At 38.5% G+C, this 19,042-nt stretch overlaps 1 protein-coding gene and 1 long non-coding RNA gene across 5 annotated transcripts in view; one reads left to right on the top strand and one right to left on the bottom strand.

Moving 5' to 3' along the window:
- Window positions 1-19,042, bottom strand: part of LOC103477334 (uncharacterized) — a 39,467-nt gene that overhangs the window by 17,102 nt on the left and 3,323 nt on the right. For all 4 annotated transcript variants that reach the window (XR_014091060.1, XM_081616090.1, XM_081616091.1 and 1 more), the window contains exons 2-9: window positions 18,844-19,019; window positions 12,287-12,478; window positions 9,587-9,642; window positions 7,409-9,487; window positions 6,754-6,876; window positions 4,388-6,628; window positions 1,632-1,765; window positions 3-170 (exon numbers count right to left, since the gene is read on the bottom strand). Coding sequence is in view for 3 of the 4 variants with exons in the window: in XM_081616090.1 (XP_081472216.1) it covers window positions 3-170; window positions 1,632-1,765; window positions 4,388-6,628; window positions 6,754-6,876; window positions 7,409-9,487; window positions 9,587-9,642; window positions 12,287-12,327 (4,842 nt within the window). In the remaining variant the exon portion in view is untranslated. The remainder of the gene's footprint in view (window positions 1-2; window positions 171-1,631; window positions 1,766-4,387; window positions 6,629-6,753; window positions 6,877-7,408; window positions 9,488-9,586; window positions 9,643-12,286; window positions 12,479-18,843; window positions 19,020-19,042) is intronic.
- On the top strand, window positions 2,225-10,764 carry LOC108166970 (uncharacterized). The gene is made up of 3 exons (XR_001777375.2): window positions 2,225-2,383; window positions 8,233-8,323; window positions 10,267-10,764. It is a non-coding gene; the product is annotated as an uncharacterized LOC108166970 (long non-coding RNA).

Genomic DNA, 19,042 nt, shown 5'->3' with positions numbered 1-19,042 from the left:
ACCTGATAGTGCAGCTTCCCGCTGCCTTTGGTGAGGTCACCGTCATCCCAAAAGACAGCCAATAGTGGCACTTTCATGTCGCCAGGGAAACCGTCAGCAGAGGGAGACGGGAGCAGGTATTGTTCGTTCTCAGCCAACGACTGAAACTGGACCAGGCCGTTATCAGAAAACTGAGGAACGAAAATAAAGACACAGTCAGGCTTTTTACTGAAACTAAATCACAATTAGAACAATGTTCATCCAAGTTTTTCTTTCTGTTGAGTTTATTATTCTGTGAACTGTGAGTAACCAAATACTTTGATTTAAATATTACACCTGAACACTGAAAATTACTGATCTCATAACTTTTTGTTAATTGTGCTGCTGGGAAAACCTTAGGTCATATTTTCAGTCACACAGCGCCCTCTATTGGCGCTTCTGGTGAAAACGTGCATAAAACGAATTCATCTATTGAAGTAGAATAATCTCAAACAGAAACATTTTACAGGAAAACAACGTTTCAATATAGTAAAATGATTCAGTGTAAAAAAAAAAACACAGTAAAAATTTAAAATTCTTTGAAATATAACATAAAAATGTCAGTAATTCATAGTTTTTAAGCCTCTGGAGATCCCAGGAACTAATGTCTTCATTTCCCAGTGTTCATACTGATATCATATGATTTTCCATAAATACAGCCAGATCATTTCTAATAAGTTACACAGGCACTGCAGATGAAGGACGACCATTCAAACAACATAGTTTCATGATAAAATATGTTGTTTTAAGAGTTAATGAATCCCTCTGTTATATTTTTCTTGTATTATTGCAAAACTATAATACCTATTGTTACATAACAGAGTGGTCTGCCATGAATACCAAATATTTAACTCTGCACATCATAATTTATCATTTGTATTTTATTTTTTGTGTTTTTCTTGAGAAAAATATGTCAAATATAATGTAGGATCAGTTCTGATTAGGGCAACATCTGACTAAACGGTTAAAACTTTTAAAGTGATTTTTTAAAAATTATTTTTAATTTACCAAGTATTTTTGTCTAGTTTCTAGTGTAAATATCCTACATTTGAATTAAGACAAAACTAACTTACAAGTAACTTTTTAGCAAGATATAATAGGAGCTTGTTTTAAGTAAATAATTATCTAATATTGATCAAAAGTACTAGTTACATTGGCAGGTTATTTCACATATAACATGTCTTGTTACAAGTAAAATAATCCAGCAGGGAAACAAGTAAATAAATAAAAAAAATCAATATTAAGGAATTATTGACTTAAAAAGCTCCTATATCTTATTGGAAAGTTAATTTTGTCTTATTTGCAGTAAGAACTATACTAAAAAAATCCTTGGTAAGATTTTGTGCTTTTGCAGTGAAGCGTTTGAACACTTTAAATTTAAAACATCAGGAGACTTTAAATGGAAATCTGATGCACTCTCCCAGAAAACTGAAAACGGGAGAATCGCTGGGTCCTTCAGAAGGGTAACGATTTGAAACATATAATCAAATCCACACAGAAATCAGCCTTCATTCATGGTGACTTCAGTCCTACAACATATAGAAAACCTGAGGCGACCTGAGGAAAAGTGAACATGATGTAGAGACTGTGCAAGAAGGAAAAGTCAGACTCACATATACTCTGTCGTACAGTTTCCCCATGAAAGGAAACCCTGCTGGTGGCGCGATGTAGGGAGAATTTCCATCTTCTGTTTCTATTTTCACTTCTCTATCTCCAGCCTCTGCTCCGTATGGGTACAGAGAGCTCTCTGTGTGGAGAACAGGCAATTAGTCAAGTTTGGTTTTTTTAACAGTCAACCTAAAGCTGCAATTCCCACTAAAGCCCGAAGTGACCCAATTCCGATTTTTATTTTTGTTTTGTTTTTTGCCTTAATGCCTGTGTCTGATCTTTTGACGACAGTCTGAACAACACAAGTCGTTTTTGTTTTGTTTTTTTCAAATGCGACCCAGGCCACTTGGATGTCTGATAGTATCTGATATTTTCAAATGTGACCCGATTCTGAAAAGTCCAGGTCCTGCACGTCATTGATACTCGACAAGCGTCACTATTCTGCGTCCTGATACGCGTAAGCGAGAAGAAAAACAACAACCGTGGCGGATTATAATGAGGATCAAGTTGTTAATGTCCAGCCTCCGGCCGGACAACAACTTCAAGATCCTAAGCTATGCTCCACCATCATAGACATAATATAAGAGTAGACCCCGCATTGACTGCTCCGGCGCAGGAAATACGGCGGCCATCTTGGAGCGGTCGTCCCTCCTACCTTGCTCAATCAAAACAGCAGAAGATGCCTCAGCACTGAGGGATATTGTTGATCGAATCGGTGGACTATTGATGTGAGGGCTCCACAAACAACATTTCACAAGTAAGATGGACATATTGTGTATATTTTGTGATTAGAATATTACTTTACTGTATTTATGTCCACCGGCAAGATACCAGCTAATATTAGCTACAGTGCTTGGTGTAATACGGGGTTCAGCCCCACTATGAAGGCTAACTGATTCTGTAAATCTAAAAAAAATAATTATTCTCTAACATTGACTTAGATTATCTGACACAAGAGCCTATATTAGAAATGAAACAATATAACACATATTATAAAACTTATGTGTTATAACATTCACCAGCAAAGTTTACACAGGTGGTAAAGACTACTATGTATATGTAATTCTTTCACTAGTAAGATACATCCCAAATCTTCCGTTTTTGTTTTGAAAGTTTCCTAAAGAAACGATGTGAGGAAGAAGAGGGCGATATCTTTAAAGAGAGACTAATTCACTGCAGCATGGATGAATCTCACATCAGATTTTGGACTCAATCTCAGCTGCTGAATCTCTGAAGCTAGAGCTCGTCGGCTGAAATATATATATATATTAAAAACATGTATCCAATATATATTATTCAGTATTAATCATTATTTATTTGTGTTTGTATAGTTATATAAATATGTATTGATATTATTACATAATTTATTAAATAAATTATGAACGGCTGTGTGCTTTGTAATATGCTCATCATACATCAATATCAGAATATTCCATTCCTATTCTATTGTTATAGCCACTAAGCATATTTAAATATGCTGAACTATGTATTAAAACATACTTAAATAATACAATTGTTTATAAATGTAGCTTTGATAGATGTTTGAATATGGTTTCCAGTAACAAAAAAGTGTGTTATGATCGATTAAATGCGCTGACACGTCATTGTGCCTGCTAAACACATTAACTGAGTGGAGTGGTGGACCGCTCCAAGATGGCCGCCCTAAATCTCGTCAGCGACAATAGGCGAGAGCGGTCCATGAGGCGTCTATCCTTATATTATGTCTATGTCCACCATTAGCATCTTGTGTTTACTTCCACCAACACTCATGCCAACACTGAGCACTTCTTTTTTTTTGGTATATGTGTGACGTCATTGCGCCCTCTACTACGCATGCAAGACACTTTCAGATCGTTTGCAGTTCACACTGCTGAGGTCGCACATATTTCGAAGTGTGAACTACGACCACGCCAAAAAAAATGCGATTTGACAAAAAAAATTTAATTGGGTCACTTTGGGCTGCAGTGTGAACGCAGCCCAAGACAAGACGGTTTTCTCTGCCCTCTTTGTTTAAGACATATAGCTAAGAAATAACTTAATTTAGCATTTTAGCTTGTTTTTAATTATTTTAAACTAGTAATGTTTCACTTTTATTGCTTCTTTATTTTTCAAGGTACAAATGGTTTTAAATGATCTTAGCAAATATTGTTTAGTTTCTTGTAACAACACTGTATTATTAAAGTAAAACAAATTAAGTATTTTTTTGCTAAAGGCACCACTGGTAACCGAGAGGCAGTGGGATAATAATATCAATGTAATATTGATGCTTTGGACTGGTCTACACTTGAATTTAATAGAAAACATATGAAGGGAGCTAAAGATTAGGGTAATGGTAAGGAGGCCTTCCAATCTTAAAGACTTGAAGTTCATCATCAAAGATCAAAACACTAAAGAAGACATGGAAAGAAGGTTTTGATTGCTGTAATTCCACAAAATATTTATAATTTATTATTCAGGAAATTGTGTTTATATAAGAAAAAATTATTTATTTTAACTAATATTGCTTTTACATGGCTTTACTGGCGTTTTAGAAATGTCTGTCTCCGATAGAATTGTCTTGGTTAAATTAAAAATAATTTTGGATCTAAATCTGTCAGGTATAACAATAACTTTGGGATTAACTACATACCTGACTGGAAGAAGATTAGTTTCTTATAGACTTGAGTTGCTTTTTTGTTGATTGGGTTGTTACCAATCAACAAAATGAGCAGCATAAAGAATTGGTTATAAAAATGTAATAAAAAACAAATGCATAGCTAACCCATCTTGGCTAAGGTATTGCAATCTGGGTTGTTTGCTGGGCAGGAACAGGCGTAGCTCCCTGGCAGGTTGGTACAGGATGTCTGATGAGGACACGGGTTGGAGGACACACACTCATTCAAGTCTACACAGCCTTCTTTTCCAAGACCGTTGTCCTTGGTAGCTTCCCAGCCTTGGTTGCATGAGCATTTGAATCCTCCTACATAATTGATGCACTTAGCAGATGAGTGACACTGCCCATTTTCTTGCTGGCATTCATTAATGTCAACACATAGGGGCCCAATGCTGAGGAAGCCTGGCATACAGACACAAATAAATGATCCTGGGGTGTTATGACACTGAGCGAGGGAGTGACAAGGGTTGGTAAAGGCAACACACTCATCCACATCTTTGCACCAGGAGCCATTCCCAGTGAAGCCTCTGTGACAGTGACAGGAGAAGGAGCCAGGTGTATTCCAACAGTATGCCAAGGGATGACATGGCGAATTCTCACATTCATTGCTGTCAACACATGCCTCATTCTCCTCATGGTAACCAAGAGGACAAGAGCAATTGTATGCTCCCGGTAGGTTTGTGCACACCTGATCAGAACGACAGGTGTTGCTGCTCTTACATTCATCAATATCCTCACAGCCAGTGTCAATGGGTTGGTACCCAGGGGAGCAGTGGCAAAGGAAAGACCCTTCTGTATTGTTACATATAGAGTTTTCTGGACATGGGCTACCAACTGGGTCAAGACATTCATCCACATCCAGACAGTTGATACCATTCAGAATGAAACCAACATTACAGGGACAGAGGTATGAACCTAGAGTGTTAACACATGTGGAGAAAGACTGGCACACTGAGGAGTTGAGAAGCTCTGAGCATTCATCCACATCCACACATTCTGTACCATTGCTCGAGAATCCACTAAAACAATGACAGTAATAAGAACCAAGAGCATTCATGCATGTGCCATTTGTGCAAAGCTCTCGCCCATTGTTTTCACTGCATTCATCAATGTCCACACATAAGTCACTGCTATTGGAAAACCCAGTATCACAAAGACACTGGTGGCCTCCTTTGGTGTTCACACATGTGCTATGGTCAGGGCAGGTGGAATTGTCCAGGCATTCGTCAATGTCCTCACACTCCTTGCCATTGCTTTGGTAGCCTTCCCAACACACACAGATGGAAGATCCAATCGTGTTAAGGCAGTTGGAAAAATTAGGACACTGGATCAGGCCAAGGGAGCACTCGTCAATGTCCAAACACAAGGAGTTATTGGCTGAGAATCCTGGGTCACAGGTGCAGTTGTAACTCCCTTCTGTGTTATTACAAGTACTGTTGTTAGGGCAGGTGAAGTTTCCCATCTCACATTCATCTATATCCCGACAGTGTGTACCGTTGTCTCGAAAACCTTCCCAACACCCACAGATGGAAGATCCAATCGTGTTTAGGCAGCTGGAAAAATCAGGACACTGGGTGAGGCCAAGGGAGCACTCATCAATGTCCAAACACAAGGAGTTATTGGCTGAGAATCCTGGGTCACAGGTGCAGTTGTAACTCCCTTCTGTGTTATTACAAGTACTGTTGTTAGGGCAGGTGAAGTTTCCCATCTCACATTCATCTATGTCCTGACAGTGTGTACCATTGTCTTGAAAACCTTTCCAACACTTGCAGATGAAAGAACCATTCGTGTTTTGGCAGTGTGAGAAGGGAGGGCAGACTTTATCTTGTAACTGATTGCATTCATTTACGTCCCAGCAGTCAATCCCACTTCCTTCATATCCATCTGTGCATTGACAGTAGAAAGAACCCTGGTATGTGTTACACTTGGCAAGTGGGTGGCAGTAATTAGTAGCATGTAGGCAGGTATCTTCACTAATGCATGTTCCCTCATTGTATATGTTTCCCAATATACAAGAGCAGCTGTAGGAGCCAGGAAAGTTGGTGCATGTCATATTCTTGCTGCAAGCTGTGCCCAACTCACATTCATCAACATCATTACAAATAAAGCCATCCCCTTGGTATCCATGATTGCACCGGCAGAGGTAGGAACCATTGGTGTTGAGGCACACAGCCTGCAAGCTGCAGTTGTTTGGCAGGGTAGAGTTCTGCTCACATTCGTCCACATCCTTGCAGTAAAAGCCATCTCCCTCCATGCCCATCGGGCAGACACAGGAGAAAGATCCAGGCATGTTAGTGCAGTTGGCAAATGGGTGGCATCCTCCATTTTGGTCTTGGCATTCATCAATGTCTATAATTTATCCAAAATGGGACAGTGTCAGGGAAACAGCCCCAAAATGTGCTAAAAAAACTCACAAGTGTCCACTTACAGAACCAAGATCAACAGCTTGTACATGGTAAGGAAGTGATACGTACCAGAGCAGTTCTTCCCGTCTCCTGTGTAACCACTTCGACAAAAGCAGGAGTAGCTGCCCACTGTGTTGTTGCAGTGGGCAAACTCACTGCAGTCTTGCTGCCCCGTATCACATTCATTCACATCTGGAAAAGTCATGAACAAATAGTGCGATAAGAGAGAAGCAATGAAAGGTAAATAATTTAGCAATCAGAATAAGCTAAAAGCAGGTCTAGTTCAAGTATAGTCATCAAATTAATGAATTGGCTTATGGTACCCAGTCAAAACAAAAACCAGTCTGGTGCCACGATGAAGCTAACCAGTGTTTTTCACTGATCATGTTATGTCTGATCAGTAGATAGACTGTTAAAGTACTTGGGGTGGCCGGAAAAAACTGCAGCAAAAATATATTTATGATTTAAAAAAGAGGTGTTTACATTTTTGCATAAGGTCATATTGGTTTGGGTCCATTGTCTTCCATTAATGAATTAAATAGTAATTTGAAATCTGCATTTTCTACTTACGGTAATCTGTGTCTAATATAATTAGGGGGAATATAATTTTTCCCAGCTCTGTATAAATTCTGTCTTTCAACTTTAATATCACATGCCCTAATATTGAGGCTGAATCTGGCTCTGGACATTCATTGTTTTAAATAAATAAATACAAAATCATTACCGACACATTGAGTCCCGTTGAGAGTGTAGCCTTGTTTGCAGACACAAGAAAATGATCCAGGAGTATTCAAACATTCAGTTTCATTGTCAGGGCAAATATTGTCCATCTGGCATTCATCGATGTCGGTGCAGGTCACTCCATTTCCATCAAAGCCCATGTCACAAACACACTGATATCCGGAAGGTGAAAGGTGGCACAAACCTTTACTATGGCAGGGAGGATCACACAAAAAAACTGGTGGCACACAGGAGTCATTGGAGGCCACCGTACCATTCAAACATGAGCAAACATAAGAACCAGGAGAGTTGACACATTGTGAGAAAGGAGGGCAGGTGGTATTGGAGCGGGAACACTCGTTCACATCCTCGCAGGAAAATCCATCACCTATGAAACCTTGCTGACAAGAGCAGAAAAACCCCCCTATAGTGTTAGTGCATGTGGCCCTTGTGTGGCATATTTGCCCCTGAGCACACTCATCTTTGTCCAAACAATGAGAGCCATTCCCTGTAAAGCCTCTCTTGCAGGTGCAGGTGTACGAGCCAATAGTGTTGAGACATGTGGCATTGATATGGCACGGTTTGTCTTGACACTCGTCCCTATCAACGCAGGCCATGTTGCTTGCAGGGCGGTTGTACCCAGCCAGGCAAGGGCACTCATAAGACCCATCAGTGTTTTTGCACTCTTCATTCGCTCCACACGGATTGCTCTTTTCCACACACTCATTGATGTCTTGGCAAGTTGTCTTATTAATCAAGATGAAACCTGACTGGCACTGGCAAGCAAAAGACCCTTGGTTATTGACACATGTTGCTTTGTTTTTACAGCCTCCATTATTCACCAGGCACTCGTTGATGTCATTGCACTGAAGCCCATCCCCAGAGTAGCCAGTCACACATGTACAGTTGTAAGAACCAGGTAAGTTTTTGCAAACGGCCTTCGAGTGGCATTTTGAATTCAAAGAGCATTCATTTATATCCTCACAGGTAAAACCATCTCCCATGTAGCCTGACAGGCACCGACAAGAAAAGGAACCATATGAATTAGTGCAGTTTGCAGAAAGGCTGCATTGCCCTGCTTTGCATTCATCAATGTCATTGCACTTGGAGCCATTGAAGATTAATCCACTGCCACAGTCACATTTGTAGGACCCGGGACTGTTCACACAGGTAGTGAAAGATGGGCAAATGTTTGGCTTTGCACACTCATCAACATCTTCACAGCGTCGTCCATCTCCAACAAAGCCTTCCAGACACACACACTCATAACTGCCCAACCTGTTGATGCAAACAGCCTTTGAGTCACATTCATTGCCTGTGATGCATTCATTTATATCAGCACATATCAACCCATCTCCAGCAAACCCACTTTTGCAGGTACACTGGTATGATCCAACAGAGTTTTTGCAAACTGCATTAGGGCTGCAGATGTTGTTTGCACACTCATCAATGTCAATACAGTTCTGTCCAGTGGCTTGAAAACCACTGTTGCACGTACAACGATAGGACCCAGGTGTGTTTACGCAGCCTTTGAAACCTAATAAAGTAGAACACACACGACTCTCTGAACACTCATCTATGTCCATGCACAAGTAGATTCCATTTCCTTTATAACCCGCATTACAAGTGCACATAAAAGAACCGGGGATATTGGTGCAGGTGGCATTCCAATGGCAGATTCGTTCCTTTGTGCATTCATTGATGTCTGTGCAGTGTAAGCCGTCTCCTGTGAATCCTGAACTACACTGGCACTTTCTCCCACCATCCAAATTGGTGCAGACTGCAGTAGGGTGGCAGCCTCCATTGTTCGTTTGACACTCATTGATGTCCTGGCAGGTTTGACCATCACCAACATATCCATCAAGACAGACGCATGAATAGCTGCCTGGGGAGTTTGTGCAGCTGGCCTTCGAGTGACAACTTTGAATGCCACTCAGACACTCGTCGATGTCGCTGCACTGCAGACCGTCACCCTGGTAGCCCACGCGGCACTCACAGATGAAGTTGTTGCTAATCTTCAGGCAGTCGGCCTGATCGTGGCACTTAATGCCTTCTGCCTCGCATTCACTCTTCTCGACGACAACTAAAAAAAAAAGAAGACAGGAAGTTGAAAAACCAAATTATTTTAAATTTTAAGAAATATCAATCACTCAATTAATTATTGCACATGAACTGCACAAACCTGCTAAGCAGCAAACCAGCAGGACGAAGAGAGTTAACAGCCACAAGATAGAAAACCTGAAAGGGAAAAAAAATTTTCACATAGAATAGATTTCACTTTATTAACTAAAGCAATCTTCATGCCAAATGATGCATTTTTGAGTGTCTAAAATGCACTCAAAAATGCATTTTTTGAGTGCATTTTACTAGTGCCAGAGACTAGTTTCTCAGTCTCTGGCTTTGATGTTTTTAAAATATTACTTCACCTTGATAATTTGACAAATAAATGCATATTAAGTTCCAATTGGTGCCAAACTCAGTTTCATTTTGGGCCACATCAAAAATCAGAACATTCTTAAAGGGCCAGTTGTGCAAGAATGTATTAATAAAACCCATTAAACTGCTAAATCTGGGATCTGTTGATTCTGTGTGAACTTTGCAGGTTTGTGAAAAAGTTATTGATGTAATCTGGAGTCCAGAGGGCCACATAAAAAGCTACGGCGGGCCAGATTTGGCCCCGGGACCTTGAGTTTGGCACGTGTGCTAGATGATTCATTCAAGTTGTTATCAAACATATTCAAGTCAAACTGATGTAAATATTCCCAGGCCTGAATGCTTTGCCACTGTCAGGAAATGACTCAAAGAGGCGATTGGCATAAATCTGAACAGTAATGAAAATAATCTCTTGTTTGCACTTATTAGGTTTCAGTCTAAATGCTAAAGCACCCCTAAGGACATGCAGGGCTATTGTCTGGCTTTGGATGGACGGCAGGAGAGACTCCAGTTACATTCATGGAGGAACAGCTACCGCCCTGAGCTTCTGCAACTAGGACAGCACTGTGGGTCAAAAGTGAAATTTACTGTTACAGGTAACAAACTGCTCTTTAAGCAGCGTTTTAATCTTTTTATTAAATTTTTTCTGTATTTTTGTTTTACTTTTTAATGCTTTTATTATAACTAAAGGCTAAAAAGTTGTTTAATGTGTACTTTTATTCTTAAAGAAGTTGGTAGCCTCATGGTGAGAGAATCAAAATCAGTATTTACATAGTCTTTACCTTAAACACAGTGATTGTCAATTAATTATGTTTAAGATCAGACAGAAGTTGTTTTATGGACATATAAATATTCTAAAGAAGTCAAATAATGTAGATAAAGTTTAATTTGACAAAAAGAGACAACATTAAGGAGTTTGTGAATGTTGGTCTGTGGTGTAAATTTGTGAAACAGCAGGGAAAAGGACTTAAAAAAGTATGAATATAAATAAAAATAAATGAAAAAAAAGTTCCACAAAAGGGTAATATAATAGCTTTATATATTACTAAACATGACTGATTGAATGTAATGTATAAAATACTGAATACAAAAATATAAAATACTGGTAGTATGAAACAAGGCTTGATATTTATCATATTGGTTATTTATGTGGAATATTTCAGAGCATACATATGGAGTCCTAAAGGTAGATGCTGAAAAAGTACAGAAATGTAGTAACTATGAAATGACTGATAAATTACAGTCATATATACTGTATTTTACAGCTGGAGTAGATCATTAATAGGTAGTATGGACTGTGGCCTTAATCTACGTCCAGAATGGATCAAATAGGTGTAGTATAAATAACTTCTTCAACTATAGATACACAGATTGATAGGTAGCTAATTAGCTAGCTAGATCAATAAAAAAGATATACATTTTATTGCTGTACTTTTCTATGTATAGCTTAAATTCAGTTTAGAATCCTAATTGGCAAAATTATTAATTATCTTAATTCTACAGACGTTTTTTTATTATTATTTTTCTACTACTAATATGTCTTGTTTATAATTTCAGAGTGAAGATTTCAGTCATTATTTTAACGTCTAAAATTATGTTTTCCATATGGGTGTAAAAAGCTCTTAAAAATATCCTTAAAAAATCAAACTCCAATTTTTTTATTATTATCCGTAATGAATATTAAAATATTAATAAACATTTTTGCATTAAAAAGTCCGTCAAATGGTTGTAATATTCCAACAGAACCATGATTAAAATGACTGAACATCAGTATTTATGTTGAATGAAACATTAGTCCCAGATGCCAGATCTGAATTCAATCAGTGATAAAAGAAAAACTGACAGAAATTGAAGAAAATATAATTTTTATACTGAATTAATAACCTGCTGCAAAGTGAAGCCTTTTCTGAGGCGCTGCTGGGAGAAAGAGTTGGGTTTAGAAGTTCAGGTGTTTAAAATTTAAACTGGGCTAGAAATAGCTGAGATAATCTGTAACTTTAGACCAAAACGACTTTACTGAGAGAGCAGATTTAAGTCTGGATTAAGACAGATTTAAATGATTTAAAGTGTAACATGTAGCTTGTAATTTCAGGTGGCATAATAATGTATATAATCTTATATTGTACATTTTATTTATATTTAATCATTTACTTATTTGTTCTGCTTTCCACACAGACTTCAATCAGTTAGTTCCTTTCTTTCGTCCCATTTACGTTTTGAAATATTTTTCTTTTGAATATTTTATCAAAGCTTAAATAAATACCCAATTGGTCAATTAAATTTAGGACTACACAAAAGAAATTTATGAAACTACTCACTATTTTCTTTCCTCAAACATACAGAAACAGTTGAATAAAAACATGAATGTTTTCCTCATGAGAGACATAAAAATCTGGATTAATCCCTATGACTACAACCAAAGAAAGAGAAAAAACAGATTTTAACTCGCCTCATAATTCCCAGCCTGATGGTCCCGTTTGTGTCTGCCATGACCGAGAGATTTCCGTCCCTCTGCTCGTCTTTTGCTGCACGTCTTTGTCCTGGAGGATCTTCTTCTGCTTTTTATTTTTGGACTCCTCCACCCCACCTGGGACAATGCCCCTGTCCGCCACAGCACGCTCAGCCCTGACATCTTAAACCTCTGGGAAGAGGAACACCCATGTTCCTCTGGTTATGTGTCAACTCATACACAATAAATGTTCCAGCAACCTGAGGACACCATTTGTCCTCTTTACTGTACATCGACGATAATCAGTCCATTTACTTTTATTCATCTGTTCATTACGGGAGAGAGAGGTTTAGATTTTTCCGTAAAAGATTTCAATGTAATCCAAGTAGACACATTCCTGGCTGCCATGAGTCGTCCAATATTTAACATAAACTGATGTAAACAAATCAGTGCCAGCATTAAAAGGCCAAACTAATCTTCAACCAGTCACGATACAGGATGGTTTGGGTGTAGCCTCTGATTTAATTTCTTATCTTTTCAATTGTATGCTTGTTGATTGTGCAGGAGGCTCCTCTTCTGCTTGTCAAAGACGTACAGTTGTATACAAAACATGTCTAGCACATTTTTTGCACAAAATCATTATTAGCTAATGAGATTCTGGTTTGAGCTCCTCTCAGAATGAGTTGCTTTAGGGCCTCTTGTCACTTTAAATCCAAATAAGCTGCTCCTGGCCACGCCCCCAAAATCAACGTTTACACTCACACATGAAAATGGCTGCAAACAGATGCAAAATTATTCAGCCATACATCTTTGGCCTCCCACACAACCAACAAAAATGCAGCAAGTGGATTCTGGATGGTAAGTCAACAACAAAACCCCTGTCTTTTCCAGCAGCCATTGTACAGTGCATGCATTGTACAATGGCTGCTGATCAGCTGCTAAAACCAGCTGATCAAATGTCCTGGAACTCTGCTTGGGTTGCTAGGTAACAGGCCGGACTCGGCTTCGATTGCTAGATAACATTGTGTTGAATGTGTGACTTAATAATCGGGAGGTTTCATTCGCTGAAATTGGTTCCCTCCAATGTTCTCTGCTGTTTGTTCAGGAAACAAGTCACAGGCGTAAAGCAAGTTAAACCTGATTGTATTATTAGTCTATTTATCACCATATTTCTTTTTATCTCTTCAGTAAACAAATGTGGTTTTACGCATCAAGTGGTGAATATTTCTCTTGACATTGGCAATTTATCATGCCGATATTTACCTATCTTATCACACCTGTGTCATATCTGACACTAATAAATTCCTACAAGCTGCTACTGGATTAATAAAAGAGATATTTACTTCTGCCACAGCTTGGAAAAGCAGAGCTAACTCTTTGGCGCAAAGTTAAAACTGTTAAGCTATGAGCCAAAATTAATGGACACAGCTAAGATGTACCATATATCTATCCAAAAAGATAGATATATCTTTTTGGATAGATATATCCAAAAAGGATATATCTAAAGGTCCCTGCAGGTGCACCTGCAGGCACCTGCAGGGACCTGCAGGGACCTTAGGTACCTGCAGGTGCAACTGCAGTTGCAGGTTTGCAGCTGCAACCAGAGGTTTACATGCACTCAGACTGAAGTTAAATCAGACCAAACTTCTCTTGTTTTAGGCAGAATTACCTAAATTATTTCTATTTGCTAAACTCCACAATAATGACAGAAAGGATGTGTCAGAGAATTATTTATTAATGTGTTTAAAGCCATAAGTTTACATACATTTCCTTGGTATTTGGTACTTTTGCTTTCAACATGTCTGATGACTTGGGTCAAAACTTTTTGGTTTTCTTCCACAAGATTTTCAGAGTTCTGGCCCATTCCTCTATAAATAACCAAACTTACACCAGTTTTTAGGGTTGAGATCAGGGCTTCATGGTGGCCAAATATTGACTTTGTTGTCCTTGAGCCACTTTATACCCAGTTTCTGGGTATAAAGTGGAGAACTATGCCACCTGACCTGAAAGCAGGGGCTCTGAGGAGTGTGCAGACCTGACTGGTCATCCAGGGATGTTTTTGTATTTTTATGGGATAATGTGACGTCTCCATGCAAGCTTGATCTCATAGTTTAAAATCTCTGACGAGGACTTAAAAGACTTTATATGTTTATAGCTACAAATGCAAGATTGAGTAATTTTGGTTGTAAAATGTGTCGACAGAAATGGGTTCTCATTGTAAAATGACTGTGTCACTCACATACTTGCAGTAATGCAGGAACTCAGATACAACATTTTGAACAGCCACTGACTCGCCAAAGAAAGATTAAAGTTACAGTTGAACCACAAACCACAGTGTGAAATGCTTGGTTTGAACATTTTTGTGACGCTATGAGGAAGGTGCATTCCGTCCCTGAGAGGAACATTTAGTACGCTATTATTAAACAATAATAACAGATTTTAGCATTTGGTTGCATTGTGTTCTCGGGAAGCAATGCTTGAACAAAACCTGGAATACTGATGCGGAGGAAGCGTGTGCATGTGTCAGCTTGTTTATTTTTTTACCCTATTAAACATCTACTCCCACTGAAAGCAAGTAACACACAAACTTTGTGCAACAACTTGATCATAAACTGGCAGCAATGCTGGGACATTGACCGGCTTTCCTGGCAAAGATGAGCAAAAAGCTTCAAAATTAAAAAGTTATTAATAATCGCAGACACATTATATCACACTGGAAACTTTTTAAAAGTCTTTTGTTAGTATTCAATGCTTTATAATTCCTTGAGATTTAAGGAGGCAGTGACACAAAGGCTAATATCTGAATTTTCAGGAAAGACGAGAGAGGAAGCCATCTGAGTAATGAAGATAGATGTAGGTCGATCTCAGAGTCAGGAAACATTTTTCACTTGTCTGAACTTGCGTACCATCTGCCGTTGAACAGAGGAATACTTTCAGCAGAACTGGAATGGGGTCAAACTGGAGTTGGTTTTGTGAACAGGATGTTAAGAGCGGAGAAAAGTCTCTCCACAGTTCACCAGTAGAGAACTCTAGTATTAGCTTCACCTACATGCCTTCTGGTTGTTTGAAAGGCATGGAAAGAGATTTTTAGGACCTCTCTTTTTAAAAATTTCTCCTTTTTTTTCCAACATTTTTCTAGTTTTTGTCTTGTTTCCTTTTTCCATCACAGCTTCTTTCATTCTGTATTTTTTCCCACTTTTTTCTTTTTCCTGTCACATCATTACTTTTTCTTTCATTTCTGTCCCATTTATTTCCACTTTCCTCTTTCACAACATCATAATCTGTGAAATACAACAATGCATTTTTTTAAAATGATGGCCTCTACCAGAAGACTAAACTCAAACGCTTCACAAAACACAAAATCAATCTGTTTTCATGGACGTTTCAGTCCTCAGATCTAAATTATCAAAACAGAAATAGTGTCTCATTCCTTGGCGTTTTGGTTATAATATTGTGAATCAAGCCCTCAGGGACTAGAGATTAGAGACTAGAGATTGAACCCAACACCACCAAACTCCTACAAACATTTGCCAAGAAACACTGAACTATCTTTGGACCTAAAAAGTACCGATCTAGAGTGAGCACACAGCTTTAGTTACTACAGCTAGAAACCAGAGATCAGGCCTGAAATCCGGGTGTGGTGACGGACTCAGACATGAACCTTCAGAGTCACATAGAAGACCTCAAAGTTGTTGAGGTCTTCTATCACCTCAACAACTTTTCAAGGATTAAAGTAATGTCTCCGCAAAATCTAGAAAAACCCATCTGTGCTTTTATCTTTAGTTGAACTGATTACTGCAACATTCACATTAAAAAAATTATCCTCCAGCTGCAGCTGATCCAGAACGCTGCTGCTGGCGTTCTGACTAAAACGAGGAAGATGGAGCTCATCACCCAGACCTACAGAGAATAGACTTTAAAATACTGCTGTTAGTTACAAATCACTGAACGGCTTAACCCCAAATGCATTAAAGACCTGCTGTTGTCATAGCAACCTTCCAGACCTCTCAGGTCTTCTGGTTCTGCTTTGAACCAGAACCAGAACCAAGCACAGAGAACCAGCATTCAGCTTCTACACACCACAAATCTGGAACAAACTGCAAAGCAGCGGAAACACCGAGTTCCTTTAAATCTAGACTAAACCAAACCTGTTTAGAGTTACTGATTAGTAACAACTCCAAACTTGATGATTTTGATGATGGTATTTGATTAAATGTAATGTTTGTTTTACAGTTGTTTACTGTTATGTAAAGCACTTTGATCTTCCTGCTGAAACCTTATTAATTTTTGTCTTTATTCCAATTTTATGGTGATGATTTTGATGAAGACATTTGAGACGATGTAAAGTTTCCTTCTTGTTTGTTGTTTCATGTTTTCGTCATGTAACACACCTTAACGTGCTTCACAAATAAAACTTTTTCCAGCCGTGTTTCTGAGAATTGGCGACGTGCCCCACGCCGTCCCAGACAAACTGGATCTGCTGGAGGCTGACAGCGTATCACACGCAGCGTGGGAACAATGTGTGGGAGCAATGTTCTTCATTACAACCATTTGGTAAAAGTAAAAATTTAACGCTATTTTGAAAACTTGAACCGTTCACTCCCAACCACATGTGACTTTAGGAGAAAATCCATGCTGTCACCAGGTTTAATATGCATCATGCTCAATGCCTTCTGGGAGAAACGAGAACAGACCAAGCAGGTTTTAGGGTTACTGGAAACTATCGACTGTTAGGGAACATTATACAAACACAATACTTTGTTCAGTTGGTCAAATAATCAACCTGTAGCATTATGACTCATGTTGCTACCTCGATTAACTTAACATGCTTCTTACTGGTTACTCTGGAAAAATACAAAATCTTACCAAGTTTTTTGGTCTAGTGTCTATCTTAGTAAACTTGAAACAGATAAAACTTACTTAAAAGTAACTTTTTAGTCTAATATTGGAGGTTATTTTAAGTAACTAATTCCTTAATATTGATGAAGAAGTTCTTGCTCCATTGGAAGATAAATTAACTCATAACAAGACATTTTTTCCATGTTATAAATTAATTTATCAGCCAATAGTAGTACTTTTTCATAAATATTAAGAAATTGTTGATTTAAAACAAGCCTCTAGATCAGGGGTGTCAAACTCTAGTCCTGAAGGGCCGCTGTCCTGCAGTTTTTAGATGTGCCACAGGTACAAAATACCTGAATCAAATGGCTTAATTACCTCCTTTTTGTGTAGGTAAGTTCTCCAGAGCCTTGCTAATGACCTAATTATTCTATTCAGGTGTGGTGCAGCAGAGGCACATCTAAAAGTTGCAGGACACCGGCCCTCCAGGACTGGAGTTTGACACCCCTGCTCTAGATCTTGCTGGAAAGTTACTTTTAAGTAAATTTTGTCTTATTTGCACTAGAAACTAGACCAAAAATAAGGCGTTGTGTTTTTGCAGTGTCTAGATTACAGCTGAGATTATCAAATCCCAGGAAAAGTTGCCATCTGACCCGATTGAGGCTTATGTGACAAAAGATCAAGAGAATTTTACGTAGAATTTGTAATTATGAACATAAATGTATGTTGCAGGACTGAATACTGTTGACACAACAGCCTTTGGGCTCATTAGGTCATGTATTTGTGATGTGACAGCTTCCTGTAGGAGAGTCCCAGCAACAGCCTCGAGAGGTACACTGTAAAACATTTGAAGGTGGGTTAACTTGAAAATAAAAGTCCATCTGCTGCCTTGAAAATGGAATTTAAGTTAATAAGAACACTGTTTTGGTTTTAACTCAGAAATTGAAGTTTAAGACGTTGATTTAACAACAAGAGACAAGTTGCCTAAACGTTGTTTTTTTACTTAATTAATCTTGAATTATGAGTTTTAACTTGATGCTGCAATTTAAACCAAACAATTATTTCACAATATGCGAGAAAAGAAAATACCCTCACCGAGTTAAAGAGCCACATTTCTGTATTATCTTCACTCACATTATTAAGTTAAAATAACTATTTTACTTTAGAGTCATTTAAATTCCTGTTTTAAATCACATGAACAAAATATCTGATCTGATAATGAATCTTATTAAACATCAGAATTAATTCAACTCAGAAACATTTAGTGTGAACAGGACATGAAAACAAACATTTGGATGTTACGCACTTCCATCTCAGGATACAAAAACATGCCGCTAAGCATTCTGGGAAATAGTTCCCACTCCTGTCTTTTTCTTCTTTCGAGTTTTTTAAGTGCTAACCTAAAAACTCTTGGAGGTAAGTTTATCTTTCACAAACTCACATTTAGGTTCAGTTGGTCAAATCTAAAACTCGCTGAATTTATTTGACTTAAAGAGTAGAAGATAAACGCAGCTCAAATGTTTTACAGTGTAGATGTATGGGCGACTCCAGGAAATGACAACCAGACTTTGTTCCTCCTATATGCTCTCCAGGAAGCTTCTTATTTAAATTTGTGCTTTGGTTGCTTCATACCAGCAAAGCTCAAAGTGTTTTTTCTAATCAAATATTTTCCCTCCACCGAATTAAAGACAAAAACTCATGAGTCAGCTCCAAGATACCTGGCTCAAAACTCCTGAGAATGTTCCTTCACCTGGATCGAGACCCGAGGCTGTGACTCAACCGTCTCTGCTGTCAGAACGTGACTCGCAGCAGCTGTGGTTTTTTTTCCAGCCTCCAGTTTCTGCTATGATAAATGCCTGCCTGGACAGATGATGATGTTATCGCGTCCCAGAGACTGAAACGATAACAGATAAACAA

The sequence above is a fragment of the Poecilia reticulata genome, chromosome 15, assembly GCF_904066995.2.
Source record: "Poecilia reticulata chromosome 15, P_reticulata-male-v2, whole genome shotgun sequence".
NCBI lineage: Eukaryota > Metazoa > Chordata > Actinopteri > Cyprinodontiformes > Poeciliidae > Poecilia > Poecilia reticulata.
The sequence above is the reverse complement of the archived record's forward strand: the minus strand, read 5'-3'. Positions and strand labels throughout refer to the sequence as shown.